This window comes from Sorex fumeus, unplaced genomic scaffold (genome assembly GCF_029834395.1).
Source record: "Sorex fumeus unplaced genomic scaffold, SorFum_2.1 ptg000072l, whole genome shotgun sequence".
NCBI classification, from domain to species: domain Eukaryota; kingdom Metazoa; phylum Chordata; class Mammalia; order Eulipotyphla; family Soricidae; genus Sorex; species Sorex fumeus.
The window spans coordinates 4,311,336-4,339,262 of record NW_026606129.1 but is presented as its reverse complement, the minus strand read 5'-3'; the positions used below and the strand labels follow the sequence as shown (position 1 = coordinate 4,339,262).

Below are 27,927 nucleotides of genomic sequence, written 5' to 3'. Positions count from 1 at the left end.
GTGTAACTGTCTAGCTACTGGAAGATGGGGGAACTGGATGGAGGCGGACCAGTCCTGATCCGAGCAAGCTTGGTGATCTCAGGCCCTGGTCCCGCATGCCTGGGTTCCTCTGCTGGTTCCTTCGTGCATAAGGCCCGTCCGAGCGTGTGGAGAGTGGTCTTAAGCATGGATATGGCTGGGTTCCCGAGGTCTTCAGTTGCCGTAGCAGATGGGCAATAAATGCGACAACAGTTTTTCCTTTTTTTTTTGTATTTCCTTTTTAAAAATTTGAATAAAGTTGTTCACAATAATTTATTACGTTGAATATTCCACACACCAAACCCGCCACCATTACACCTCCCTACCACGATTATTTCAAAATTTCCCAGCCACCATTCAAGCCTGCCCCAATGGAAGGCCGTTTACGACTAATTCACTAAAAATAATAATAAAAAAGTCTCCTTAGAAAAAAGTCAGTTAAGATTTGACAATAGTGGGGCTGGAGTGATAGCACAGCGGGTAGGGCGTTTGCCTTGCACGCAGCCCACACGGCCGACACAGGTTCAATTCCCAGCACCCCATATGGTCCCCTGAGCACCGCCAGGAGCAATTCCTGAGTGCATGAGCCAGGAGAAACCCCTGAGCACTGCCGGGTGTGACCCAAAAACCAAAAAAGCAAAAAAAAAAAAAACAAAAAAAAGATTTGGCAACAGTCTCTTTAACCAATAAAGAATACGAAGCAGAAGTCTGTGCAAGGTCTAGAACTTTGTAGGACTCTGTGGAGTTTCTACCCCAACAGCGCCCAAGGGGAAAGAGGCAGGCGGCCAAAGCGCGGTCCGATGGGCCGTCTAAACGGGACCGGGGTGCGGCGCCTTTAAGGAAGGCGGGCCCACGTGACCGGCCGGGTCACATGGCGCGCAGGACAACATGGCTGCGCCCGCGCGGAGGCGCGCTCGGGACCGCCGAGCGGGGCTCAAGCTGATGCTGGTGCTGCCGCTGCTCTGGGCGCCGGGCGCCGCGGCGGGCGACGGGGAGGCCGGGCCGGGCTCGTGCGGCTGCGGCTCCCCGCGGCGGCCCGGAGCGCAGGGCGCCTCGGCAGCCGCGCACCGCTACTCGCGCGAGGCCAACGCGGCGGGCCCGGCCAAGGTGCGCCCGGGGCCCCGGGGCGGGCGGGGGTCGGCGCGCGGTCGGGGTGGCGGGAGGCCGGCGCGGGGCGGGCGGGGAGGCCGCCCCCACCCGCGCCCTCGCCCACGGGTCCCGCGGGGGGCTCCGTGCCCTCGGCTCGCGCGGTGGTCGGGACTCGGCGGCCGTGCCCGGTTCCGGGAAGGATGGTCGGAGGCCGTCGTTGGGCCTTGCCGTGCCCCCGACCCGCCGTTTCCTCCTCCCTCTGCCCTCGCCCGGAATGTCAGCCCAGCCAGGTTAGGTCTGGGTCCCGGGTTCTTGTTCGCCGGCGAGGAATCGGGAGGCTGATTCTGACGTCGCGTCTCTCGCGTAGCATTTCTTGCGTTCCTGTGGGTGGTTGGGCGTGTCCTAGGCGACCACGACTTGCCTCATTTTCCCTCCTGACCTTGGCACTCCAGCACCCGGGCGAGGCCAAGACCACCGTCGTTTTGTGCCTGGATGTGTGAGTGCCAGGATGTCAGGATATATAAGTGGCACTGCAGCACTGTCTGTCCTCCGGTTGTTACAGCGATTTGCTCCAGCGGGCCCAGTAACATCCCCATTATGAGACTTGTTACTTGTTACTTGTTACTTGTTACTTGTTGGCATATCGAATACCTCACGGGGAGCTTGCAGAGATCTCGGTAGCTTGCCCGGGTCTCTGAGAGGGGCCGAGGAATGGAACTCGGGTTGACCTGGAACTCGGGTTGACCGTGTTGGACGCCTGCAAGGCAGATGCCCATTGCTTTGTTCTTCCTGTCTGCCAGGGTAATTTGTGTATTGTTTTGTTTCTGGAAGCAAGGAGGAGACTACAGCCAGGACCATCCAATCCTAAACTAGCTCTTCCAGGCGAGGGCCGCCGTTTCTACCCCACTTCATTGACTTCATTGAGGACTGATTAGTTCTGACAAGTTTCAGGACTCTGTGGGAGGAGACATCCTGGGGCAGCCGTAGCCGACCCTGTTAGGGCGCGATCGTGATCTCCCTTTAACGACAAAGAGACTCCAGAGACTGCAAGACTGCAAACAGCAAGCAAGGTTTATTGTAAGACTGGCTAGCCAGGGTCAAGCCACCTACACAGACACGCAGGTCAGTTAGGTGAGGCAAGACCCCAAACTTCTTCAAAGGGGGTCTTATATAGGCCTTCACTGGCCGTTACAGCAAAGCCCGCACATTTCATAGCCAATAGATTTGTAACAACATATGCTTTCTTAACCAATCCAATTAAGGGTACATCACTTCTTAGCCTATAGTTTAAAGATCAGCATTTTGTGTCGGTGCTTAGGAACTGACAGGTTTTTAAGGCAGTCCTGGGTCTTGCAACATGGGTCTTGTGAGAGACATCCGGTTATCTGGTCTGACCCCCACCCTTCGAGTACCTGTATCTGAATTCCTTGGTCAGGGGCAGAAAAACCAGTTATTTTGCAGTGCAGGCTCCTACAAAGTGGATCTGAAAAAGCTTATCTAGACCTGTTCCTTGAAAAACAAGTTATTTTGCAATGCAGGTTCCTATTAAGCTAAGCTAAATTAATTCTGGTGGTAGTCCATTTTGGGCCTGTCCCTCACAGACCCCACCCCTGTTTCCCCCTTTCTTATTTCTTACTCTTGACATAGTCACTAGATGTGCTTGTCTGTCAATGTCTATTGGTGGTGGTGGGGGGGTCAGTGCCATCACTTTGCATGCAGTTATTGGCATTTAAAGTTCTTCCTTTTAGTCCACAGAGGAACTGCCACTCTCTGTTTTGCGTGGTGGGGCATTCAGCAGGACTTGGGCTCATCCATCACAGTTGCAATGTATGTTGCCATGCCTGAGTTTAGTTCCTCTATAACATGCTCAGTAATTGATAATTTCCTTCCTTCTACAGAGAAATTCCCACATCTGCTCAGTGCTTAGAGGGCGTCTTTCATTTGTAGGAGATACACATTAGGGTTGTCTTGAAATGTTGCCTATAGCTTTCTCATAAGTACTGAAAATTTCCCATTTTCTTTCTTTCTTTTCTTTTTTTTTTTTTTTTTTGCTTTTTGGGTCACACCCAGCAATGCACAGGGGTTACTTCTGGCTCTGCGTTCAGGAATTACCCCTGGCGGTGCTCAGGGGACCATATGGGATGCTGGGAATTGAACCCAGGTTGGCCGCATGCAAGGCAAACACCCTACCCGCTGTGCTATTGCTTCAGCCCCAAATTTACCATTTCCAGTGCTTCATTTTCCCAGTTCCAAATGGGACGTGGTTCCCAGTTTCTTTGGTGTCACATTACAAGATAGGCATTACAACATTTTGTGTGTGCACACACATGTAAGTGACCTCATTTAGAGTGGTTTTGTGTCCACACTGGCTGTTGTGAGGGTCCTCTTTGGCCAGGCCTCGCATTTATGTTCTGTAATGCCTAGAGGGAGCCTTAGTTATTGGGCATTCTTCTCTCTCTCTGTCTCAAATGTTTCATAACTGTGATCTAATCCTAACACAATCGTTGACTTTATATTTAGGAACTCCCGTGAGGTACATTGTCTCAGAGGCAGCTGCCCCTCCCCCCTACCCCCCCCCCCTCCGCCGCCCCTGGAACACATTTGATTAGATTCTCAGTAAAGTGGAGATTTCCATAAGCCCCCCTCACAGTTCCCCCTTGAAGATGCCGCATTGTTACAAAGAATGCTCCTTCATGGATCTCTGGACGCTCTTGGTTGATATCAAGAAGTTCTCTGTCGGTGTTGGATGACATGTATCCAGCATTACCATCATCGTCCCCCGTCCTCATCTCTCCTGACAACCACTGGTGCTTTTACTGTCTTCATAGTTTTGCCTTTTCTAGAATGTCCTATAGTGGGAAGTGCACAATATAAAGCCTTTGTGGACTGGTTCCTTTGGGTAGTAATATGTTTGAGTTCTTTCCTGTCTTTCATTCGCTAGCTCATGTCTTTTTAGCACGGGACAACAGGCCACTGTGTGGCAGGACCACACTGCTTTTCCATTTGTGTATTGAATATTTGTCCATTCATCTACTGGGGGGAGCTCAGTGGCTTCCATGTCCTGGCACTGGTGAACAAAGTTGCCCCAAACATCAGTGCTCAGGCTCTCGTGTGGCCATAAATGTTTGTCTCCCGTGGCTGATGCCCTAGGAGTGGTTGCTGGATCAAATGGCGAGCGGATGGTGAGTTTGGTGAGAGATCACCACCTCTCCCAGTGGCCATAAGCGCGTCTCCTGCTGCTGCCTGCCCGGGTTTTTGTGCGGCAGCTCTGGGCTGTGTCACAGGTTTGTGGGCTCTCATTTTCATTCCTTTTAATTTGCATTTTGGTTGTCGTGAATACTATATACCTTTTTCGTGCGCTCGTCTGCTGCCTGTTTGCCCTTTTGGACCACCCCACACCTGGATTGCTTGTTCTCTTACTGCCGAGTTCTAAGTATTCTTTGTAGATTCAGGATGACAGTCCTGTATCGGTTGTGTCTTCTAGAACTGTCTTCTCCCAGTCTGCAGCTAGCCTTCAAATAGCCGTGGTCCTTTGAGGAGAAGTTCCCATTTTAATGAAGCCCAGTTGGGCAGTTATGTCTTCTGTAGATGCTGCTTTGGTGTTGACTTAATCACTTAATCACTTAACTTCCCGTTAGTCGTCGATTTGCTCGAGCGGGCACCAGTAACGTCTCCATTTGTCCCTGTCGCGTGCTAGTGTAGCCCAATGGCATCTGTTCGCTCCGGGAACATGAAGGGCCTCAAACCGATTGTTCATGATCTTGACGAAGAAGTCGACACTACTTCCACTACCCAGCCGTCGCCACACTCCAGGATGCTTTCCGGACCCGCGCGGCCGCGAAGCGGGTCACATCATAAGACACTAAATACCCATCTTCCGGAATTGTCGTACCGTATTTGATAGGGTTCAAATATGGTAACACCTACAAGGGTGATTAGAGGTCGCCCCAAAAGCCTCTATCCCTCTCGGAAAACTGGCAAGCTACCGAGAGTATTCCGCCCGCATGGAAGAGCCTGGCAAGCTATCCGTTGTGTATTCGATATGCCAAAACCAGTAACTACAACTGGTCTCATTCACCTGACCCTGAAGGCTTCACCGACATGGCAGCACTGAGAAGGATGAGAAAGGAGAGGCCGACAAAATCTCAAGGCCGACCTAGGCTGCCACAACGAAGGAAGACAAAAATGATCGCCTGTACTTTCAATGCACGTACGCTAGCATCAGATGCATCCATCGAGGACCTGATGGTACAAGCGCGAGTGATCAAGTACATCATTGGTCTGACCGAGACAAGAAGGTGTTGACTACAAACAAATATTGGTGTTTCCCGTAACCAAGTTCCACTAGATTTTCTCCTTCATTCCCTTCTAGGAGCTTAGTAACTGAGATTTACATTGAACTCTGTAATCCCTTTTGAGTCGGTGTTTGCCAAAGGTGTAGGGTCTTTGTCTGGGCTTGCTTAGTTTTGTACGCGATGATCCCAGTGCCCTTGGTGGAAGGGAATGCCGCCTCATTGTGTTGCCTTTGCTCCTTTGTCTGGGACAGCTGAATTTGTGTATGTCGATTTTCTCTGGGGTCCTATGGTCTTCTTTGCTGGAACTTGCTAGTAAATTTTTGGAAGTTGGATAGCATTGGTCCTCTGCATGTTTTTATCCTTAATATTGTGTTGGCTATTCTTATTTAGGGCTGGAGCGATAGCACAGCGGTAGGGCGTTTGCCTTGCACGCAGCCAACATGACCAACCCGAGTTCGATTCCTCCGCCCCTCTCGGAGAGCTCGGCAAGCTACCGAGAGTATCTCGCCCGCACGGCAGAGCCTGGCAAGCTCCCCGTGACGTATTCGATATGCCAGACACAGTAACAACAAAGTCTCCAATGGAGACGTTACTGGGCCCGCTCGAGCAAATCGACGATCAACGGGAGGGCCTTTACCTTTACCTTTTACCTATTCTTATTTATTTATTTTTGGTTTGGGGGCCACACCTTGCTATGCTCAGGGCTGACTCCTGGGTCTATCTCGGGGTCACTCCTGGTGGGCTCGGGGACCATCTGGGGTGCCGGGGATCAAATGCGAGTCAGCTCCTGGCAAGGCCCTACCTGCTGTGCTATTGCTCCGTCCCCTGTGTTGGCTGTTTTGTTTTATTTTCGGAGGGGTGTTTGGGCCGCACCTGGTGGCGCTTGGTGCCGGGTGGAATGGGCCATGACTCTCCCCAAAGATGTTGGTACTGAGTTCGGCCTCTCCATGTGGACTTCAGCGTGCGTTTGTTGACTTTTGTAAAACAACACGGTAGGGTTCGGATTGCGATTGCATTGAACTCATTCCCCACACCTTTGTTTTCTGTTTGATTTGTTTAATTCAGCAGATGATCTTTAGACACAGATTTAAGAATCGGGCTAGATCGAGCTCACGCTCAACGTGGTCCGATCCGCAGCACCCCGTGTGTCCCCCAAGCACCACCAGGAGTAATTCCTGAAATGCAGAGCCAGAAGTTGCCCCTGGGCATCGCCTGGTGACCCCAAACCAAACAAACTTAAGAATAGGTTTATGTCCTGGGTGTGCCGAGAAGGTGATGTCAAAGTCGGGTTCTCGGCGACCCTCGCTTGCAGTGGCCAGAGGCATCCTTCCTTGCAGGGCCGGACTTGGCAGGAGAGTCACAGCACTTGGAGTGGAGGTGGCCCCTCCTGCCTTTCCGGAAGTTCCTGAGATCAAAGGTTGCTTTGGGTTAGCCTTGGAGGGGGGTGGGGGCTGGGGGAGAGGGATCAGGGAGGGTCTGGGCGGCAGAATAAATCAGAGGGGTGTCCTGCAGCCCTGTGCGGTGGCCACCCCAACCCCTTCTGGGTATGTTTCTCTGTTTCCTGGAAGCGCAGAGATACAAAGAAGCAAGATGCCACCAAAGGGCCTTTCACTCTGCTACAAAGTCAGGGCGTGAGTGTTGCTGAGATACGGCAGAGATACTGTGTAACACTTGATCCACAGCCACACTCATGGCAGAGATACTGTGACATTTTATCTACAGCCACACTCAGGCTGTTTGGAACCTGGGGACCCTTGTTTACCAGCCTGCTAGGAGTCACTGGAGAAGGCAGTCTGTGGGGAGGGCTCTCATCTCTCCCAGCAGGGCTTGAGGGCGCGGGGCGTCTGAGGAGGCGGGGTGGAGCCCAGATTTGTGCTCGCAGCCAGCGCCCTCCCTGCTGTCCTATATCTCCCGCCCTCATTTTGTGTCTTATTTGGGGGCCACACCCGGTACTCCTGGCTCTGTGCCCAGGGATCTCTCGCAGGGCTTGAGGGACCATATGAAACACATTTCTCTCTGCCTGCTTGGGTGTAGGTATGTGGGTGGGGTGTGTGCGTGTGTGTGTGTGTGTGTGTGTGTGTGGTGGGGGTGGGGTGCGTATGTGACTGGGGCACCCCAGCTGACTCCCCTATGCCTTCCCCTGCAGATGGTCCCCATCCCTGCCGGCGTCTTTACCATGGGCACAGACGACCCCCAGACCAAGCTGGATGGGGAGGCGCCGGCCCGCAGGGTGGCCGTGGACGCCTTCTACCTCGACGCCTATGAAGTCAGCAACGCGGAATTCGAGAAGTTCGTGAATGCCACGGGCTACCTGACAGAGGTGAGGGGTGGGGAGGGGCTGTACCTGGCACATCACACCAGGGGAGGCCGGGAGCAGCAGGGTCCCTGGGAGGGGCTGAGTGCTGGCATGGCTGGTACACTGGCGACTGCCCACTGGCCCTCACGAGCTCCCCCTGGCGGCTCCTGGCGCACATGGGCACCTGGGGTCTCTGTGTCGCCCACCTGTGTGCAGGACCCCTGCCCCGTGCCCTGCCGGCGGGGTCCCTGCTGGTCGTTTCCCTGTTCCTGCTGAGGAATCTGGTGGGAGAGTGACGGGAGCCTCATGGCCTCGTGTCTCTCACAGGTGCCTTGGCGGGCCACGTGGGGGGGTGCAGTGGCTGGACTGTAGTCCCCCGGCGCACAGGGGAGGGGCCCTCTGGTCTGGCCCCGCTGTCAGCAGACTCAGCATTGCATCAAGGGGGCAGCACAGTCTGACCGTGTGTCCTGTTGGGCTTGTGCCCCTCAGACGCCCGTGCCAGCTGCAGCCTGGGACCTGCCGTGGTGTGTGTGGGGGTCAGTGGCACTGGGAAACTGCTTCCCACCCCCCATCCCTGTCCCCTGTTCCCCGACCCCGCTGTGGTCTTGCTTCTGATACCTTCTCCCCACTTGGACTGGTTCCTGGGTTCCTGGCTCCCCTCCACCCCTGCGTCTGTTCTCCTGATGCTTCCTCTGCCTGTTACGTTGGGGCTCATGTCACCCTTGCAGTGTCACGGGCCGGGGGGGCTCCCTTGACCCGGTGATGGGGTCCTGGGCCTCCCTCTGCCCGGTGACGGGGTCCTGTTGGATCTTTGGGGATGCCCGGGATCAGAGCTGGCCTGACCCCTATCGTGTGGGCACGGGCAGGCCATGGCAGGGCGCTGTGGGTGGCCAGGCCAGGTGCCCCGGCGGGAAGGGTCTGTGCTGGCTGCAGGTGTGGTTCCCTGACTGGGTGGGGCAGGGTAGGGACATAGCAGTGCCCTGAGGTGCCACAGGGCGCCTGTGCTCGGGAGAGGCCTGGCGGGGAGGGGGGGGACGTGGGGTATTTGGAGTAACTGGGGCCTGCCCTGGAGGTCTGGGGACTTGGGGAGCCCCTCCCCCAACCCTGCAGGAGGGCTGAACCGGGGGGCGCCTGTGGAGACGTTCAGCCCAGTACGGGCTCAGCCCCCAGCAAGGAGTCCCTCAGCCAGCCCCAGGGGCAGTGCCTGGTGCAGGGTCACTGGGTCACGGTCATCTCGATGGCCCTGGTGGTGGGCGATGGGGGTGTTTGCAGCCTTGTAGCTGCCAGGGCCAGGAGCTCATCCTTTGGTGGCGAGGTGACCCTCAGGAGGTTGTGCGGCCTCAAGGCTGGTCCCTCAGCCCAGGGCACCCAGCTTTGTTGCGGGGGGCCGAAGGGGTGTTCCTGCATGGTCAGCTTGATTCAGAGGGTGGGGGCTCCTGCACGGGCATGTGCCCTGACCTGGTCCCTCTCTCTGTGTTCTTCCTTCCAGGCCGAAAGGTTCGGGGACTCGTTCGTGTTTGAAGGGCTGCTGAGCGAGCGCGTGAAGGCTGGCATCCAGCAGGCGGTGAGGGCTGCCACCCCTGCTCGTGTGACGGCACTGCAGAGACACCCCCCCCCACCCCCCCCCACCCCCCCGTGTCGCTGACCGGTGCTCTGGGGCGCCACTGGGCCTGGGCTGATTCCCTGCTCTGGACTCCGGGCCGCCTGGTGGTGGCTGGGTCACGTCCCCTCTGCACTCCAGATCTCGGGGGGCTGGCAAGGAGGACCCCTCACAGGCTCCTGGGGGGCGTTTGTGGGAGATGGGTTTGCGTGCCGATCCCGACACGGTCCCTCCGTGTGCTGAGTGAGTCCTGACACGGTCCTGCCCGTGTGCTCATTCCGGGGGTCTCTGAGCGTGGGGCCGAAGGACAGGGCGAGCCTGGGCAGCAGGTGTGGGGGACGGGGACGGGGGTGGCTTCTGTCTCTGAGCCCCTTCCGGGGCCTCTGGGGCCTGAGAGCGTGGTGCGTGTGCTGCTCCTCCCTGCCGACAGGATGTGTCCGCCTGAAACCGGATCTGTCTGCTTCGTGTGCAGGGTTCTGGGTCGGCTGAGCGAGCAGGTTGAACGAGGCTGGGTCTCACACTGCCTCTGTCTGTCTGTCTGTCTGGGCCCAGGCACACTGCCGCATGGGGGTTGTGGGCTCTGAGGCTGTGTGTTCGGCCACAGCCTGTGCCCTGGTAACCAGGAGGCCCCCGAGAACCTGCCCGAGCCCGGGGCGCTTCCTGCCTAAGTGCCCCTGACGCCAGTACAAACCTTTTAAGCCTGTTTACAAAGGGCTGGACGGGCCGGCCCTGCTCTGGCTTCATGACCCTCCCCCCCCTCCCCCGCGAGCCTTGCCCCTTGCCCCACAGCTCTGCCTCCCCTCCCCCCACCCTCTGCCTTTCTCCATGGGGCATGGCAGTGCCCAGGGTCACAGCGGACCCCCAGGCCCCTGGGGACGAGGCCACCCCCCCTTCCAGGCCCCCCTGGGACCCGTTACTTGGGCGCCTGCAGCTCAGCCGGCCGGAACCACCATCAGCCGGGAGGAAGCCGCCTTCCGTGCCGCTGCTGGAGACGTCAGCGGGTTCCTGGCAGGTTTGCGCGCGTGGGCGCTGCGAGTGTCCACTTCCGTGCGGCTTCTGTGTCACAGACGCCTCGTGGGGTCGTTCTAAATGACACCCTCGTTATTTGGAATGTCAGGAATGTTGGGTTTGTGACAGGCTCTGCCATGACACGGTCCTCCTGGAAGCCCCCCTGGCCGCCGTGCTCCCCAGTCAGGGTTCGGCGATGCTCCCGAGGACAGGTCCTGGTGGCACGACCACCCTGGACTCCCTGGCAGCGCCCCCTACAGGAAGTCCGTCTCTTAGTTTCCTGTAGGAGCTGAGCCGCGTTAGTTGTGTCTTCCGTGGAAAGCTCTTTCTGTGGAGTGAGCGTCGTAGGTGCCGTTCAGGTGTCAGAGCACGCGGGCTGCAGAGGTTGCTGCTGGGGGTCAGGGTCGGGCAGGGCCTCCCGCATGCCAGCTGCGGGCTCGGCCCTCCAGACACCCGCCTCGGGGTCTCAGGTGTCTTCTCTGGTCACAGGGTGGTGGCCCGACCCTGGCTCCTCCGGAAACCGTCATGCCGGGGGCAGTCCCAAGGGCAGATGGGGCCGTGTCAGGGTCTCCTAGAGTGGACGGGCCGTGTCGGGGTCTCTTCCGAGTGGACGGGCCGTGTCGGGTCTCTCTTGTAGGTGTCCGTGTCGAGTCTGGGATGTGCCAAGGGGCCGGGCCAAGTCTGTCCCTTCCCGCAGAGCTGACCTTGGCCTTTCTGGTTCGCTGCAGGTGGCGGAGGCTCCCTGGTGGTTACCTGTGAAAGGAGCCAGCTGGCGGCACCCTGAAGGGCCCAACTCCACTCTGCTGCACAGGTGGGCTGCGCACGGGGGCTCCCGCCCAGGTGGGCTGCTGGATCTCTGCCAGGATGCGTGTCCTTGGGGCCTCTTCCCGCACCCAAGGGAGCTCCAGGAAGCAGTGCCTAGACCCTGCCTCGTTCCTGGCACACTCTGGGCTCACGCCTGGCTCCATTGCACAAGGCGGCAGCATCACTTCCCTCCGACCTGGGCCCTGTGGACACTCCCTGGAAGTGCGGCCCTGGGGAGCCCACTGGCCCCGGAGTCCCTGCCCCTCCTCCGCCCCTTCCCCCAGCTGCCCTGGGTGGCACATGGCGGCCAGACGCAGGAAGTGGGTCAGTGCGTCTCGCGGGTCCCGGTGTGGAGAAGGCACCGTGGCAAGTGGGGCAGCGCGTCCCCCGGGTCCTGGCGCAGAAATGGAGCAGCCCCGGGTCCCCAGGGGTCCCTAGTGCTGGCCTTGTCATCAGGGAGGGTGGCCACTGCCAGAAGGGTCCCGGCCCCATCCCAGGGTCCCGGAACCTGCCTCGGCGCAGCTGGCGAGGTCCCAGGGCCAGCGTCTCCCACAGGGACACCACTCCTGCTGCCAGGTTCCTTGGGCCCCAGGCCACTGAGTCACCACAGCGGGTGTCACTCCCCTGGAAATGTGAGGGGAGGAGGGTGCGTGTGGGGTGCTGTGTGTGCCTGAGCTCTACGGGGAAGCAGCGCAGGGTCCCGGGCGTGGGGGTCAGGGTTGGTCACAGGGGTCAGGGCTGGGCGCGGGGGCCGGGTGTGGGTGTCCGGGCTGGGCCCTCATGCTCCCAGCTGCCTCGGGCGTGGCTGTCAGTATCCCCATCACTGGGAGGACCCTGAGAATTGAGTGTGACCCCGAGGGACACCCCATAGCACGCAGCCCCTCCTCTGGGGTGGGGCTGCCACCCTGAGTCCACTGTACCCCGCGAGGGGATGGGCAGGGTAGCCCGCTGTGGGGTGGGGTGTACCGAGTCCGACCCGATCGCTCTCAGCTGGGCTGCCACGTGTCTGGAGCGCACGTGGGGCTTGGCCGGGCCCTGGGCTGACGGAGGGTGCTGGTGGCACCATGTCCGCACCCTGCTCACTTCTGTCCGTCCTCCCCCCTAGGCTGGACCACCCAGTCCTCCACGTCTCCTGGAACGATGCTGTGGCCTTCTGTACCTGGGCGGGCAAGCGGCTGCCCACGGAGGCCGAGTGGGAGTACGGCTGCCGAGGCGGCCTGGAGGGCAGGTGGGTGCCCCCCCTCACACGTTCCGCAGCTCGGGCACCCTCTTCCCCATCCCTCCGCATCCCACAGTTTGGGGTGGGCCCCACCCCCGACACCCCACAGCCTGGAGTGCCCTGCCCCCCCCCACCATGGCGCTGCCTCGTCCCCAAGGGCAGGTGGTCTTGGTGCCCCAGGCTCGAAGCCCCCCAGGCTCTTGCCAGCCATCCTCTCAGGCCAGGGCCTTCCTGTATCCCAGGTCTTAAGCCCAAGACCCCGCTGGGGGCCTGTATCTGGGGGGCTCCTCGGAGGTGTGGGCGCCATCTGTGCCCCCACTGGGGGTCCTGTCTCCGAGCCCATCCCGCGCCTCCTTCGGCCCTGGGTCCCTGGCATGTCTTGTCTGTGGGAACTGGATCCCCGAAGTTGGTGTGGGGCTTCATCTGTCCGTCCATCTGTCATCCGTCCTCGTGTCCCTCCTGGGGCCGTGGCCAGGCTGAGTCTCTCCCGCAGGCTGTTCCCGTGGGGCAACAAGCTGCAGCCCAGGGGCCAGCACTATGCCAACCTCTGGCAGGGCACCTTCCCCGTGACCAACAGCGGCGAGGACGGCTTCCAAGGGACAGCGCCCGTGAGTAGCCGCGGGGCGAGGGACAGTCCCCGCGAGTAGTGGCGGGCGGAGGGACAGTCCCTTTGAGTCGCCACGGGGCCTTGGGGTTAGAGCTTTGACTGTCCAGTGTCCCGGGGGACAGACCGCCGTGCTTTGGCACGGGCTGGTTTGCCTCCCCTGCGTCTGCACCCGCTTCTTGCACGTGGGCCAACGCTGTCTCCCATTTCCTTTATGAGCCGGTCCCCTCGGGGTGACGCTCAGGACTGTCCTGGTGAGGCAGGCACCAGGTGACTGTCCTGATGAGCCTCCCCGCCCATCTCCGACCTGCCTCAGGCGCCTGCGCCTCTGTCGGCAGCTCGGCTGTGGGCTGCTCGCACCCGCTGTCTCTGGCCTTGGCCCCGCGTGCGGCGTTTTCCCAGGGAGCGCCTCTGAGGGGACGGTCTCCTGACTCACTGCAGGTGGACGCCTTCCCGCCCAACCACTTTGGCCTGTACAACATGGTGGGCAACGCCTGGGAGTGGACGGCGGACTGGTGGAGCGTGCAGCACTCGGCGGCCGCCACGCAGAACCCGGTGAGTCTCTGCCCCCAGTGCTCGGGTGGCGCCCGGGGGCCGCGCAGGGCCTCTGCCCCCCCCTCAGCGCCCCGAGTGACCGGGTGAGGCCCTTGGGTCAGTAGTGGGTCAGGGGAAGGCGTGGTCAGAAGTGTTCCGCACCCCCTGCGGCCCAGGCTTCAGGATCAGGACTCGGGATGGACGGGGGAAGGACCCGTTTGTTGGTGTCCACGCGCGGGGCTCCTGGGCCAGCGGCTGCCCCCCGCAGCCGACCGCAGCTCAGACACGGATGGGGGCAGGCGAGCTTGCCAAGGTGCCGTTTCTCCCGGGGTGAGCAGAGCAGGCTGGGCCTTCGCAGACGGGTCCACACCGACGCCCCCCGGGGGCGCGAGCTCGTCCGCCCTCAGCCCAGCCGCGTGGCTCTCGGGAGGCGCCAGGTGGAACTTCCCCTCCGAAGGGCCCGGGCGAGTGAGAGCACCGGGGAGGGGAGTCGCGTGCCTGAGCCTCTCAGGTCGCCTTTCGGAATGTGGGTCGGTTTGCTGGTCATGCTGGGCATTCCGGAATGGCCCGTGGGCTGCTCGTGACCAATCAAGACTCAGACCCCCTCTGTGGGGCAGGCGGAGCCGCTGGGCTCTTGAGAGGCTGTCCGTGGCCCTCGGCCGCCCCGTCCATCTGGGCAGGCCGGCCTGGGCAGCAGGCAGGGTGCTCGTCGCGGCCCCGCTGCTCACGGTGGCTTTGGGTGGCTTTGGGGTCCTCTGCCCTTGAAGCCTGGTCTGTCTCTGTGCCCCGTCCTCCCGGGCAGCGGGGTCCGGCGGGCACCGCTGGCTGGTCTCAGGGAGGCTGCCCCCGAGCCGAGTGCCCCGCCAGGCCGTTCTGAAGGCTGCTCCTGTCAGATGCCCCGGCACTCGCCCGCCTCCTGGGGCACCCCTCCCCCGCTCTGCAGCTCTTGGCGCCCATCCCCCAGCCTTCGGGGAGCTGGGGGGGGGGGCCAGTGCTGCACGCACAGCTGGTCCGGGGAGCGGCTCCTTCCGGCCCTGGGGAGGGAGGGTTAATCATTAGCGTGTGGGTTATTGGGCTGCAGCAGGTGCCCGTGCTTGGCCGAAGTGAGCCAGGGCGTCAGACCCTGCAGAGGGGGTCACATCAGCCCCACTGGCAGGAGAAGGGAGCACACACATGTGCGTGCATGTGTGCATGGGCGCTCGTGAATAGACGTGTGCAGGCATGGGGCATATGTCTGCATGTGCCCGCATGTGCGTGTTCGTGCTCGGGAGCCGTGTAAAGGGCCTCTGCATTTCTGTGCTGACACAGTCCGGCCCATGTCCCCCGTACAGCTGCTTTTGCCTTTCATTTCTGGGGCTCCATTCCATGGTGCTGGGGTGGGTCCCAGCTCAGGGCTCCAGGGACGCCCCCAGGGGTGACTGGGAGACCCCCTGGTGCCAGGCCTGGAGCCCGGAGCTCTTACACGCGAAGCCTGTGTGTCTCTGGCCCTCCCGTGGCTGTTCTGAGACTGGCCAGCTGTGGCGTGGGGGTCAGTGCTCCCGCCCCTCAGTGCCAGCCCGCGCCTGACCCGTGTCACCCGGGACGGACGGTTTCAGGGAGAAGTCCGAGCAGTGAATGCATGCCGACCTCCTGCCCCGGCGCCTGCTGGCCGCGGGGGCTCTGGAGCCTCCTCTGTGGCCGTGAGGAGGAGCGGGCTGGCCCCAGACGGCCCCTGGCCACTGAGCCCTCCGGGCATATGGGCTCTGGGAAAGCCCAGTAGCGCCAGGGAGATGCCAGCATTGGTTCCTGTCCCTGTTTCACCGCACGAGCTGCTGGTCTGCACTGGGCGCGGACTCACTCCAGCCTCTCCCTGCTCTTGTGGCCTATCCTGGAACCTTCCTTGTGCCTCCCTGCATCCTTGGGAGGGCGATGGGACACTCAGGACTTCCTTAATGCACCTGCATCTTCAGCAGAGACATTCCGGAGCTTTCCTCACGCCATCCAGCCCCCCGAGGCCACCCACACTCCCAGAGGCCATCTGACAGCGCCCCACCTGGAGGCACTCCAGAACCTTCCTTGCAGATTCCCACCGCCCCAGCCTCCTGCCTAACCCCCCTCACCTGAGCAGGGCCGGGAGCAGCCTGTCATGTCGCTCCCTGTGTCATGCGTCTGCGTCATGCGTCTGCAGCTGACAGTCTCAGGTTTCCCAGGCTGAGGAGGCCACTCACCAGTTCTGGTGGAACGGGCCCGCCCAGCTCTGGTTCTGGTGGAATGAGCCCCCTGCTCAGGACTGAACCTTCTGGGAGCTCTCAGAGAGATGGCAGCTGCCACCTAGGGCCCCATTCTGGGCCCGACCCACTCCCAGCGTGTGGCCCCTTCCCTCCCCGTGCTGGGCCTCCTGCACAGGTGGGCCTTCAGGGGTCCCACGCACCCCTGACGCTCCCCCAGTGTCTCAGCCTCTGATGCTCAAGGGCCTCGCCCGTATCCCGGAACAGTGAGGCGGTCACACTGTGTCTGCACTGGCACCCGCTGACCTTGGTGCTTAACACCCAGCTGTCCGCAGCGCCCGCGTCCCTTCAGCACGCGTGTGACAGGGCACGCACTCCCGCGACCCTTCAGCACACGTGACAGGACACATGCATTTCCCACATCTCACCAGCACACGTGTGACAGGCTACATGACTTCCCTGCATCCCCTCAGCAGACACGGGACAGGATCCAGCACTTCCCGGCGTTTCTGTGCATCCTCTAGGAAACGGAGAGCTGCCGAGGAGACCGTGCTCCCCCTGAACCCGCTTGTGGGGCCGTGCAGCACGGGGACCCCATGTGCCAGGAGTGCCAGGCAGGGCCCACACCCCTTTCCCTTTAGCCTGAGCGCCGCGGCCGTCCCCTCCCCAGCTGTGCCCTCCTCTCCTCGTGCTGGGCTCGTGCTGCGGACGAGGGAAGGAAGCTTTGTGCCCGTGAGCGCGGCCCCTGCCCCGGCAGGACCCGTCTTGAGTGGCCTGTGCCCCCGGGGTAGAGCCCAGAAGCTGAACCCCGGCCCTTCCTGCTGCGCCTGGCGTCCCGCTCAGGAGCTGCTCCCCCTCCTGGCTGGGCCTGTGGGGTGAAGCCTCCAGACAGGCCGCAGGGGCTCCCCTTGGCCCCCGTCTCTGGTCACCTGACAGCTGGAGGCCGTTTGTCTCCTGCGCCTGGCGCTGGCTGAGACATCCGGCGGCACCTCAGCTCTGCCTGCGTCCAGTTGTCGTGTGGTTTTTCTTTGTGGTGGGCAGCCCTTGGTTATTAGCCAGAAAAGGCTGAACACCCCGGGGTCTGTCCCCAGAGCACGTGCTCGTCACATGCACAGATGAGGCTGGAAACGGTCCTCGGTGATGCTGGTTCGATTCCTGGCACCATGCGGTTCCCTGGACATCATCCGGCTGCAGGGAGGGGGAAGGGGGTGGGCGGCTCAGGTATCCCCCAGGCTCCATCAGTATCATGAGCCGACTGGACTGTCCTGGCCAGAACCCTGGCAGTACCTGGGCCTCCTGAGTGCGCGCCGGTGACCTCCTCTTTCCCTTCCAGGAAGCAGGACTCGTAGTTCCGTGCTCATACCCGCAAGAATGAGTGTGATATTCTTGTTCTGTTTGGGGCTGCAGTGCTGGTGCTCGGTCTTACCTGCTGTGGTGTTCAAGGATGGTCCTGTGGGGCTCAGGGTGCTTCCCAGCTCCCGGGTCACCGGGCCCCTCCCCCCGTCCCTCTCTCCTGCAATTTTGCTGCTTTGCAGAAGCTTTTCTCTGGATTATTGTCAGTTCTGAGACCTGCAGCTGCTGCTTCTGCCCCGGGCACTGCCAGGAGTGCCTCTGGGCTGGGAGGAGCCCCCGAGCACTGCAGGGCTGTCGCCCCCAGAGACCCCCATATTTATCGTTCCTGTGCTCTCTCCTTCTCCATCCATCTCTGCCTCATGCCCCTTTTGCTCGGGTTTGTGTGGTGGGTGCTGAGGCCCCAGGCGTCCCGGCCGCACTTCTGCCCTGGGTGGACGTGCCTGGCTGGCTCTCTGTCTTCCCGGTTCTTGGCGGCGCCTGATGTTGCAGTGAGGACCGGACACTGCTGTGCTCGGGCCCTGGGTCTCTTTGGGCCCCGTCTGAGCTGGCGTCTGCCCTGGCTGGCGGCAGGAAGGCAGGGGCTGCTCGGTGGCTGATGAAACTTGCTTCAGAGCTGCCGGGACCAGCCAGGCGGGGCTCCGACTCGGGCGGGTCACAGCAGCCCCCGCCTGTGGTCTCCGAGTGGGCGGCCGTGGGAGGCTCGGGCACCCTGCCCAGCTCTCTCTGCGCTAAGCCTTCCCTCCTTGTCCGCAGAAAGGCCCCTCGTTTGGGGAGGACCGTGTGAAGAAGGGCGGCTCCTACATGTGCCACAAGGTAAGCTGCTCGGGCGGAGTGCCACGCGGGCGGCCGTCAGCGCGGGCGCGGGCAGGCAGAGCGGGCGTGGCCTGTCGCTCTGTCTGTGGGTCTGCTCCTTGGGAGACCTCGGCTGTCCCCGACCAAGCTGGCGGGGGGTGGGGGGTGTGTCTCTGCAACAGTCTGCCTGGGTACACACGCGCATACATACACAGGTCTGTGCACACACACTCATACTTTCACATATATATGCCTTTTTTTGCACGAGTCCCTCTCTCTCTCACTCATACATGTACACACACATACATATGTGCACACGAGCCTCACACATACACACACACACACACACACACACACACCCCTTTTCAGCAAGTCAGCCTCTCTCTCTCTTCTCTCTCTCACACACACACACACGCGTGCACGTGTGTACACACCCTCTTTTAGAGGGAGGAATGGCACTGATCCGCTGGGGTGCCCTGTGTGTCCGCCTTCTCTGGAGGTGAAGGTGCCCGTTCCGTGTGGTGGTGTTGGAGTGGAGACGGCCCAGGGCTGGACCCCTCTCCCCCTGCAGAGCGGGGGTGGCCCAGGGCCTGGCCCGTGCATGCCCCAGAGCTCGGCTTTCCTCTGAGGGGTGCTCTTGGTGCCGGACCTTGCTGTTTGGCCGAGTCGCGTTGAATGGGGGTCCAGGAGCCCCCTCCGTATGGACTTGGGAGATGGAGCCCCCCACCTCCAGATCCTATATTGTTTCCTGTCTCCAGCCCCTCAGCCTCAGTCTTTGTCCCTTTGCTAACATGCTGTTCTAGATTGTTCCTTCAGGAAGCTTCCTGCGGACAGTTACCTGGCCCAGGCAGTCGGAGACAGGAGCGGCCGAGCTGGGGCCGGGTGGGCCGATGGTCTGAGCCCACCTACGCTCAGACGTCATCTGCTGGTGGTTTTCAGACTTGCCCGCGTGTGTGAAGAGCACAGCGCCCGCTCCCCACCTGCCCCTGCCGCCCGCTCTCGTGCGTGTGTGGTCTTGTGTGCCACTGGGTCTCTTATGTTAGGGCACGCTTATTTGCGGGTGTGCCTGCTGCGTTTCTGACGGGTTTCCAGGGGCTCAGGTGGACAGTCATGGTTCACGCCCCGGTCCATAACCCGACGGAGACCCGCTGTCCTTAATGTTCTCAGTGCTGGCCTGGCCACGTGTGTGGCACTCAGGCTGGCCTCCACCACTGCACGCACAGTTTCTTTTTGTTCGTTTTTATTTCTGGGCACGCCCAGCTATGCTCGGGGTTTGCTCCTGGCTCTGCACTTAGGGGTCACCCCCGGACGGACTTGGAGCATCATGTGGGGTGCCTGGGAACGAAGCTGGGCTAGCTGCGTGCGTGACGCGCACCCTCCCTGCTGCGTGTTAATTTTAAATCAAAATCGCTGCCCTGGGCCACCCAGGCCCTTTCAGTGCTGACATGGCCGACAGTCTGCAGTGTGACAGTATTTTAGTACAATGGCTGAGTTCCCTGGCCGAGGGGTCAGACCTCAGCAACACGCAGACCCAGGTATGTTAGTCCCTGGGCACTGTCCCAGTGCCACGTATGTCAGCTGTGTTAGCATGTCTGTTTTAACAGTTCGTCATTTTTGCTTGTGATCTGCATTTCCCTAGTGCCACACTTAACTCCCTGAGAAGCACCTTTTGCTTGTGGCTTGATGTTGTGCGGAGGCTCTGTCGCGGGGTTGCAGGAGCGGCGTCTGGCCTCTGCCCGAGCAGCCAGCATGGTGGGCATCTGCTGAGCGATCCCGCCCGTGCACTCCATCCATTAAAGCCTCAGTTCCCGGCAAGCTACCGAGAGTATTGGATATGCCAGACACAGTAACAACAAAGTCTCCAATGGAGACGTTACTGGGCCCGCTCGAGCAAATCGACGATCAACGGGAGGGCCTTTACCTTTACCTTTACCTTTACCTCCTCTGGGGTTTGCTGTTGCAAATCGGCGTCTCATCTTGGGCCAGATGCTTCTCCGACATCTATCGAGATAGTTGCAGGGTCTTTATTTTTGTCAGTCCGCTAATACACTGATCGGTTTCCAAATGTTAATGCGTTCTTAACTTCCCGGGATAACTCCCTGCTGTGCTGTCCTTCTGCATTGAGGATCAGGTTTGCTAAACTGGTCGGACGTTTTTCCATCTGTGTCCGTGATGGGTGGGTGCTGGCGTGTTCCTGTCTGGACCGGCCTCGGGTGTTACTGCCTCCTTCGCCGAGCTGCACATGTGCTTCGGCTGGAATTTTCTGAGCGTTTCTGTAGGATTCGTGTTATTCTCCCCCCAGTGTTTGACGGTTTCCCTGGAGACGCCATCTGGGCCTGGAACTCTCCGTATCGATTTTAGTTCCTGACTCCAGGACTATGAAGATGATCTTCTTTCTTCTTCTTCATCATTAAGCTATAGGAATTTGCATCTTTGGAGGATGCAAATTTGTCCCTCTCCTCGGCATCCTTGAGTTGATTACACAGTATCTGCCTTTGTTGGGTGCTTGGACCATTTACATTTGATTTGCTTATTGACAAGGCTGGATTTGCCATCCTGATCTCTGCTTTCTCTTTCCCTTGTGGTGTGATGCTCGTGGCCACTCCTGGCTCCGGGCATTTGGGAACCGAGCCAGGGTCGGCGGGCAGGCGGCGCCCCCAGCCCGGCCTTCTCTGGTCTTCTCTTTTGCCCCGTCCGTCCCAGACTGGTTTTTTGTTTGTTTGTTTGTTTGTTTTGTTTTCTATCTCTGTTATAGAAGGGAAACTCCTGTGGGCCTGGGCCCAGCACGGCCTGACTGTTTGGACCAGCTGTGCCTGGGGACCTGCAGAGCCAGACCAGTTGGTGCGTGTGGGGACGTCATGGGTGCCAGGAACTGGCACTGAAATAAGTGAAATAACTGAAATAATTTCAGTTAATTCACTGAAATAACTGAAATAAGTTCACGAGTGCTTTACCACTTGCGGCCTGAGCGAGTTTTTAATTTTGTTCAGTTTTGAGTCCACGACCGGCAATGCTCAGGACTTACTCCTGCCTCTGCGCCAGGGACCATTCCTGGTGGGCTTTGGGGGACCATATGGGTCTTGGGAGCTGCATGCAAGGCAAGTGCCCTGCACGCTGTACTGTCACTCTGACCCTGGGTTTGGGGCTGAGTTTGTTTTTTTTCTATCATTTTTCCTTTTCCCCTTATGCATAACGATGAGATTATCTGGTGCCAGCAGCCTGTGGCTTATGGGTGTCACCCCTGCGTCGCCGGAGACTGGGGGAAGCAGGCAGAGCTTCTCTGTTCCGGGGTTCCATTGAGTCCAGAGTCCAAAGTCACAAAGTTCCGCGTTACCTGGTTCTGTGGGACTTCACTCTTGCGTGAGGTGAGGCTCAGCCCGAGCGTCCGGAAAGCGACCTGGAGTGTGGTAGTGGTTTGGTAGTGGAGGTCAGCTGCTGGGTCCCTTGGGGCGGGGAGGGCTGTCACCTACCCCCTCCGGGGCGCCCCGAGTGAAAACAGCCTGGCGCAGAGTCCCAACTCTGCGCGACACATTATAAGACACCTCCTACCCATTTTCCATAATTATCACAACATATTTGATGGGGTTCAGACAGTAGGCAACAAATTATAGAGAGAAATATATAAATAACATGCCTCTCAGAGAGCCCGGCAACCTACCGAGAGTATCCCACCCGTCCGCGCAGAGCCTGGCAAGCTCCCTGTGGCGTATTTGATATGCCAAAACCAGTAACTAATAACAAGTCTCATTCCCCTGACCCTGAAAGAGCCTCCAATTCTTGGGAAAAGATGAGTAAGAAGAGGCTGCTAAAATCTCAGGGGTGGGAGGAATAGAGATGTTACTGGCGCCCGCTCGAGTAAATTGATGAACAACAGGATGACTGTGATACAGTGATACATGTATGATATCTACATATGCAGCATATGTATATTTGACGTATCTTCAGATAGTGTTTCTGGGCCACTCAGCAGTGCTGGGCCCAGAGGCTGGATCTGGCCGTGTCCCCTGTGGTCCCCTGTGGTCAGCCCAGGGCCTCGCACAGCTGCGACCGGCTCTTCCCAAGAGTACATCCCTGGCCTGGTCTGAACACACTGCATCCCGTCTTCTTTTTTTTTTTTTTTGCTTTTTGGGTCACCCGGCAATGCACAGGGGTTACTCCTGGCTCATGCACTCAGGAGTTACTCCTGGCAGTGCTCAGGGGGCCATATGGGATGCTGGGAATCGAACCTGGGTCGGCCATGTGCAAGGCAAACGCCCTACCCACTGTGCTATCGCTCCAGCCCCAGCATCCCGTCTTCTTATCTAGCTCATTGGCGGTGATGGATCACATTTTAATGGTTTACATTGAACATCTTAAATTCCTCGTGGCTGCCCCAAGGATGAGCTTTCACTGGGTCTGGCTCGGCGTTGGAGAGAATGTTCCAGAACAGGCACTAGCAGGGAGGTGAGCTGAGTGGGAGCTGTGAGCCTCTGCAGAGAAGAGCAGCGTCCCCCGGCCCGGGCGGGTCAGCGGGGTGGCCCCGGGGCCCCGGGGTGGCCGCGGCCACTGTCAGCCTCCGCCTGCCCCTGCTGCAGCTTTCACGGGCGTGATGCTCGGGGTTGCGCCAGGGACGAGGTAAAGCAGAACCCAGCCCAGGCCTTTCCTGGCTCCTCTCCCGGGCCCCAGACTGCGACCTGCTGGGCCCCGACCCGGGGTTGGAGCATCTCGGTCTTCAGTGGCTTATCGGAGTGTGGGGCCGTGCGCTCAGCGAGCACCTGGGGGAGAGCAATTTCACACACTAATTAGCTGTTGTGATGGACTCGGCTAAAATGGGGCCTCCTGCCCCCGTTCTTAATTAATAAAGTGACCTATATTTCAGCCGCTCTCAGAGAGACATCATTAATAACCATACTTGGTGCTAAAGATAGAGGAAGGAGCGAGAGGACACTCCTAACCAGGCCGCCCGCTCCCGTGGCCTGTTCCACGGCGCCCGCCCGGCCAGTTCAGTTGCACTCGAGCTACTGCTCATTGCTGAGAGAGTGCACGCCAGGATTGGGGGCGGGGGGCGGGGGTGGTGGTGCCCACAGAGAGAGCCACGTTCCCTCTGGACGTGGCTTTGGGCCCATCGCGGACGTGGACCGAGACCTGCTTTCAGGGTTGGTTCGTCCCAGCCCCTGAGGCAGATGCCGGGTCGCTTCGTGCGTGATTCAGTGAAACAGCCTGTTCTGTGGTCTTGGGTGTTAAGCTCCTCTGTCCCGTGAACAGGACTTTTCCGCTGCGGTGGAGGATAATAGTGAGGAATGTTAATGACGGGCCGTGGTAAACACGGGGGCAGGAGCGGACACCTCCCCTGCGTCCTGGGGCATGCGAGGGAGTGGCTGTCCGGCCCTTCGGGCATCTGGGGCTCCTCTGCCCGCTTGGCAGGCCCCATGTGTGCTGCTGGCACACTCCACCATCTGCAGGTGACGCGTGTTCACACCCCAGCGCCACGGGTGAAGGTCCAGCAAAGACTGCGTCCAGCCTGAGACACGAGGATGTTCTAGTGACCCCCGAGGCCAGGTCAGATGGGCCGAGGTTGCGTTCTTGATGAAGGTCACACTGCAGCCTGCCGGCGAGCCCGCCTGGCCACCGCCTGCTCATGCATGGCCTGTGTGCAGACATTCAACAAGAGGATGCATGTTGTCACGGTCCCGTTAGCGGCAGCTCCATGGGTGCCCAGCCTCGGGAACCACCCTGCGTGGGCCCGCGTCACAAGGCTTCCCCATGCCCAGCCCCGCCGCTGGTCCCCACTCAGCATGCCAGTGGGTATCCCCTCACTGACGCTCTGCCTGGACTGGGCTGTGAGGGCCTTGTTTCTCCAAGACAGCAGGGGCGTCAGAGGGAGACAGAGCAGGCGTGGGTGGCGGGCGGTGAATCCCGGGTGCTCGTCCCGCCCTGTTTTACAGCTTCTTAGTTCTGTCTCAGTTTAGCGCTGCATCCTGCCCTTCCGTGTGGGTACAGGAGAGAAGGGTCCAGTCTGGAAGTCTTGGCGAGTTTTCCCGCCCCATGGCCTGGGTCTGGCTCATGCGGGTGGGTGCTGTTGGTTGTGGTTGAGTTTGCCGCTGTACCCTGAAAGGACTGTGGCAGAGACATGGTCTCATCTGTCAGGACCCTGAGTCACCATGGGGGTTACGGCTCGGGCTGGCCGTGAGGGCGAGAGGTCGTGGTTCTCAGCCCTCGACCCAAGCCCGCACTCCCGGCCACATCTCACGTGCCCACTTTGTTCCATGTGTGCTGGGCCTGGGTTCTGCCTCCCAGGCTTGGGGCTCACTGATCACCTCCTCCGAGGGGTCTTCCCGGGCCACCCTTGCAGGGTGCCACCGGCTCGCGCATCCTCCCTCCCCGCTGCACGGTGCCCACTGCTTCTGGAAACAGTTTCCCGACTCTTGCTGCGGAGTGGTGGGCCTGCGGGTGCTTGGTGAGCCGGGACTGCCCTGTCACCCGCCCCCTGCCTGTCTCCCAGGGGCCCCCCTTCCTTCCATGTGCACCCCCAGGATTTCGCTTGGAGCAGATTGACGGGCCCCACCTGAGTTTCTCACTTGGTGTGCGGCTGTGGGGGCCTGACCATGCTGTCCAGTGCAGGCCCTGGAAGGCCCATTCACCCGGGGCTCCCTTCCAGGAACTTCTGCACAGCTACCCCTGCTGCAAAGCCAGCCCCCCCGCCCCCCACGGTGGGAAGGGACCTGGGGCTGGGGCTGCGCTCCCTGGAAGCCTTTTCTGTGCTCCCCGCTTTGTCTCCGGGCTGGGTGGGTTTGTCACGTGTTGGCGTTGCTGTGCCCACCCCCTGCACCTGACTCACTCCTGGCCCCAGTGGGAGGCCCTGGAGGGGTGGCCTGGCACCCTCATGGTCACCGCACACCTGTGCGCCCCGCCCAGGTGTCCGTGCCCAGCAGAACCCCTGGCGGGGTGGGCATCTTCCGGGCCTGCGCTGTACCTGGACGGTACCCTGGGGGGCGGGGCTGGGACAGCCACAGCCGGGGAGGCCGGGGTTCCTCAGGGTGACCTGCCCCCAGATGAGCTTCTCCTGCCCCAAGGCCGTGCCGTGGGCTACCCGGGAAGTGCCTGGTGCCGGCGGCTCTGCTGACCTCGCTGTCCAGCTTGGGAACCTGATGGTCTGCAGGTCTTCGCTGAGACTGGGCAGGGGAGGGATTGTGTTCGACTGATGGCATGGTCTTGTGTGAGTGTGAGAGCTCAGATGTGCGCACACGCATGTGTGAATGTGTGAAAACATGATTATGTGCAGAGGTGCACGCATGCCTTGTGAACCTGTGCATTTTGTGGGAACATGTGTGCACATGTTCACACAAAATGCATGTGTTGGGTGTGTATACAGACACCGTGTGAATAGGACTGGTGTGTGGGTGGGTATGTGCACACGTGTCCATGTGTGGGGATATGCTTATGTGCGTGTGCTCTGAGGCAGGTGTGTGGGGACCGGACCAGGGGCTGCAGGTCATGGCTGTCCACCCAGGAGTGTCCCTGCAGGGGGTCTGCCCCCCCGCCCCCCATAGTCCTTCTCCTCTGACCACTGCACTATCCCAGAGCATCCTGAAGCGACCGGGAGCCGGGCCCGCACGCGTGTGCCGGGTGCCAGGTCTGCATGCGTGTGCCACACATGTGCCGGGTGCTGGTCTGCACATGTGTGGGAGGCGCCGAGTCTGCACACGTGTGCTCTGTCTGCACGTGTGTGCCAGGTAGGGGTCTGCATGCATGTGCGGGTGCCTGGCATTTGGCTTCTGCCCCTGGGCAGGTGAGAGCCGGAGTCCCGGCTCTCCTGTGTCTGCGGGACTGAGGGCAGGGCGGGGCGGGGCCGACCGGCCGCGCACACTGCATGGTGTCTTGGTGCTGTTCCTCTTCTCAGAGATGACTCCTGGCGGTGCTCGGGGGACCATTTGGGATTCCGGGGCTCGAACGTGGGTCAGCCACGGGCAAGGCCAGCGTCCTCCCCGCTGTGCTATCGCGCTGGCCCCCTCTTGGCGCTGCTCCTGACACTCTCTGTAGTGAGGGATGGTTTGAAACACGCCAGTCACTCTTCAGTTCATGTAAACAGCCGTAGGGTTCACGAGGGCCCTGGTGCCCAGCCCGGGCCCAGCAGTATCTGGTCAGTGGGTGGGAGAGCTCAAAGTCGGGTCCTGACCACCCGGAGCTGCTGCGTTCTTGGGGTGGTCGTGGGGGGTCAGGCTTGGGACTTGCAAAGCTTGTGTCTGACCTTAACTGCCCCCACCTTGCCCTACCCTGTCCCCCCCACACTGCCCCAGCTTTCCCCCTACCCTGCCCCCCCACCCTAAGCTGTCCTCCCTCCCCTGCCCTGCTCTGCCTCCGCCCCCTGCCCTGCCCTAGGCTGACCCCACCTGTCCTAGGGCAGCGCTGGTTCTCTGCCGTGATGAGCAGCGCTGACCCCAGGATCTTTGCATGTGTCGTGGGGTCCAGAGGATACAGGCCCTGGGGCGCTGTGCCCTCTGCTGGCCTCCCTTCTGTGGGGTGTGGGCACAGCTGGGCAACTGCCTCCTGCCGTCCCCGCCTGTAGGCCCTCACCCTCCTTCTCCCTCCCCAGGCCTACTGCTACAGGTACCGCTGTGCGGCGCGGAGTCAGAACACGCCTGACAGCTCGGCCTCCAACCTGGGCTTCCGCTGTGCGGCTGACCGTCTGCCCACCGCGGGCTGAGCCCGAGCCGCCCCGGTCAGCACAAGCGTCCACGAGCGGCGTCTCCGGAGACCGTGGCCAAGATCTCGCGTCTTTCTTCTACGGAGGGAGCGGCGTCAGGCTCCTGACTGCCCATGACCTCGCCGGTGGCCCGGGAGGGCCCTCAGCCCCTCCGCCCGCCCGCCCGCGGCCCCTCTGGCCCCCATCGAGGGGTGGAACAGAACAGATTCTATTGTGATTTTCTAGTGAGAATTTATGAGAGATTATTTTTGAGCTGTCTTCCCCATGTGTGCTAGAAATCATGGAATGTCTGGGTCTCATTTTCAGGGAGGGCCGGGGGGGACATTCTGTCCATACTGCACTTTGTTTTTCCAAGGAAACCAGTGTCTTTGTTGTCACGGCGAGCCTGTGTCCTGCGGCAGCCACGCCGGCCGGGTGACCGCAGGGGCGGCTCAGCTTTAGCTTCAGCATTAAGTGCCTTGGACCAGGGGGCCGGACTCAGCCCCCGTTCCCAAAGCCTTCCTGGAAGGAATCGTGATGAAACGGCTTTAATTCTTGGTGGAGGGGGGAAGGGGCCTGGGCAGGAGTCGCGGGGCTGCCGGGGCTGGGGGCCACCCGCACGCCAATAAACGCATCTCACCGTGTCTCGGCTCCTCTCTCCTCCGCGGCATTTGTCTGAGGACACGGCGCCCCAAGCTCAAGTGTCCCCAAGCCCAGCAGCTCTGCTGGGACCCTCCTCCTCTCTGCACCGGGCAGAGGCGCATGGAGACCCCGAGCCAGGCCTGGCTTCAGGGTGACGCGTGACTCGCAACCCCTGTCGCCTGGCCCCTCAGGTGGTTGGGAAGGTGAGTCCCCACACTGACCCCCCATCGGGGCACAGCCCCTGGAGTGAGAACTGGAGGCCGCACATTTCCTCGGTGTGCCCACGTCGATGGCTGTCGCTCTGGGTGTGAAACGGCCCTTCCTCACTTGCACCGATGGACCTGACCCTGGCCAAGCAAACCCAGCCAGTGTTTGGGGAACTGGGGAATCCGGAGAGTGTGCTGCGCTGTGGGCACCCCCCACCCACAGGTACCCCCGGCCCTGCCCCTACCTCCCACCCACGGACACCCCTCAGCCCGGGCACCCTCCAGCCCTGCCCGCCCCCCACCCACGGGCACCCTCCAGCCATGGCCTCTGCCCCCACTGGTGGGCACCCTCACCTGTATTTTTAGGGTGTATGTTTTGAGTTTTCCTCGCTCGTGAATATGCTGCAGCAGTGATTGATGTTTTGGGGTGTGTTTGGGCATTGGCGGCAGCGCTGCATTTCAGATGAAGACCTGGGCCAGGGCAGGCAGGGTGCTGGCCTCTCACACAGCGGGCCCGGGTTTGATCCCCGGCACCCCCGATGGTCCCCTGAACACCCCCAGGAGCGATCCCTGAGCGCAGAGTTAGGAGTGGCCCCAA

At 60.6% G+C, this 27,927-nt stretch overlaps 1 protein-coding gene across 2 annotated transcripts; it reads left to right on the top strand.

Annotated features, from left to right (window-relative positions):
• The first annotated feature begins 892 nt into the window (after window positions 1-892).
• On the top strand, window positions 893-27,039 carry SUMF1 (sulfatase modifying factor 1). Of its 2 annotated transcripts, XM_056129514.1 has the most exons (9): window positions 893-1,125; window positions 7,549-7,722; window positions 9,188-9,262; window positions 11,035-11,117; window positions 12,216-12,338; window positions 12,823-12,937; window positions 13,375-13,488; window positions 17,781-17,840; window positions 26,392-27,039. In XM_056129514.1, the coding sequence occupies exons 1-9, from the start codon at window positions 907-909 to the stop codon at window positions 26,500-26,502; spliced, it is 1,074 nt and encodes a 357-aa protein (XP_055985489.1). In that variant the 5' UTR covers window positions 893-906; the 3' UTR covers window positions 26,503-27,039. The 2 variants fall into 2 exon arrangements, with proteins under 2 accessions (XP_055985489.1, XP_055985490.1); XM_056129515.1 differs by lacking the exon at window positions 17,781-17,840.
• The last annotated feature ends 888 nt before the right edge of the window (window positions 27,040-27,927 follow it).

Excerpts from the sequence above, each read along its gene's own strand:
- SUMF1 (XM_056129514.1), top strand. The coding sequence starts at position 907 with ATGGCTGCGCCCGCGCGGAGGCGCGCTCGGGACCGCCGAGCGGGGCTC. Across the intron at positions 1,126-7,548 it reads ACGCGGCGGGCCCGGCCAAG|ATGGTCCCCATCCCTGCCGG; the intron begins GTGCGCCCGGGG and ends CTTCCCCTGCAG. Across the intron at positions 9,263-11,034 it reads AGGCTGGCATCCAGCAGGCG|GTGGCGGAGGCTCCCTGGTG; the intron begins GTGAGGGCTGCC and ends GGTTCGCTGCAG.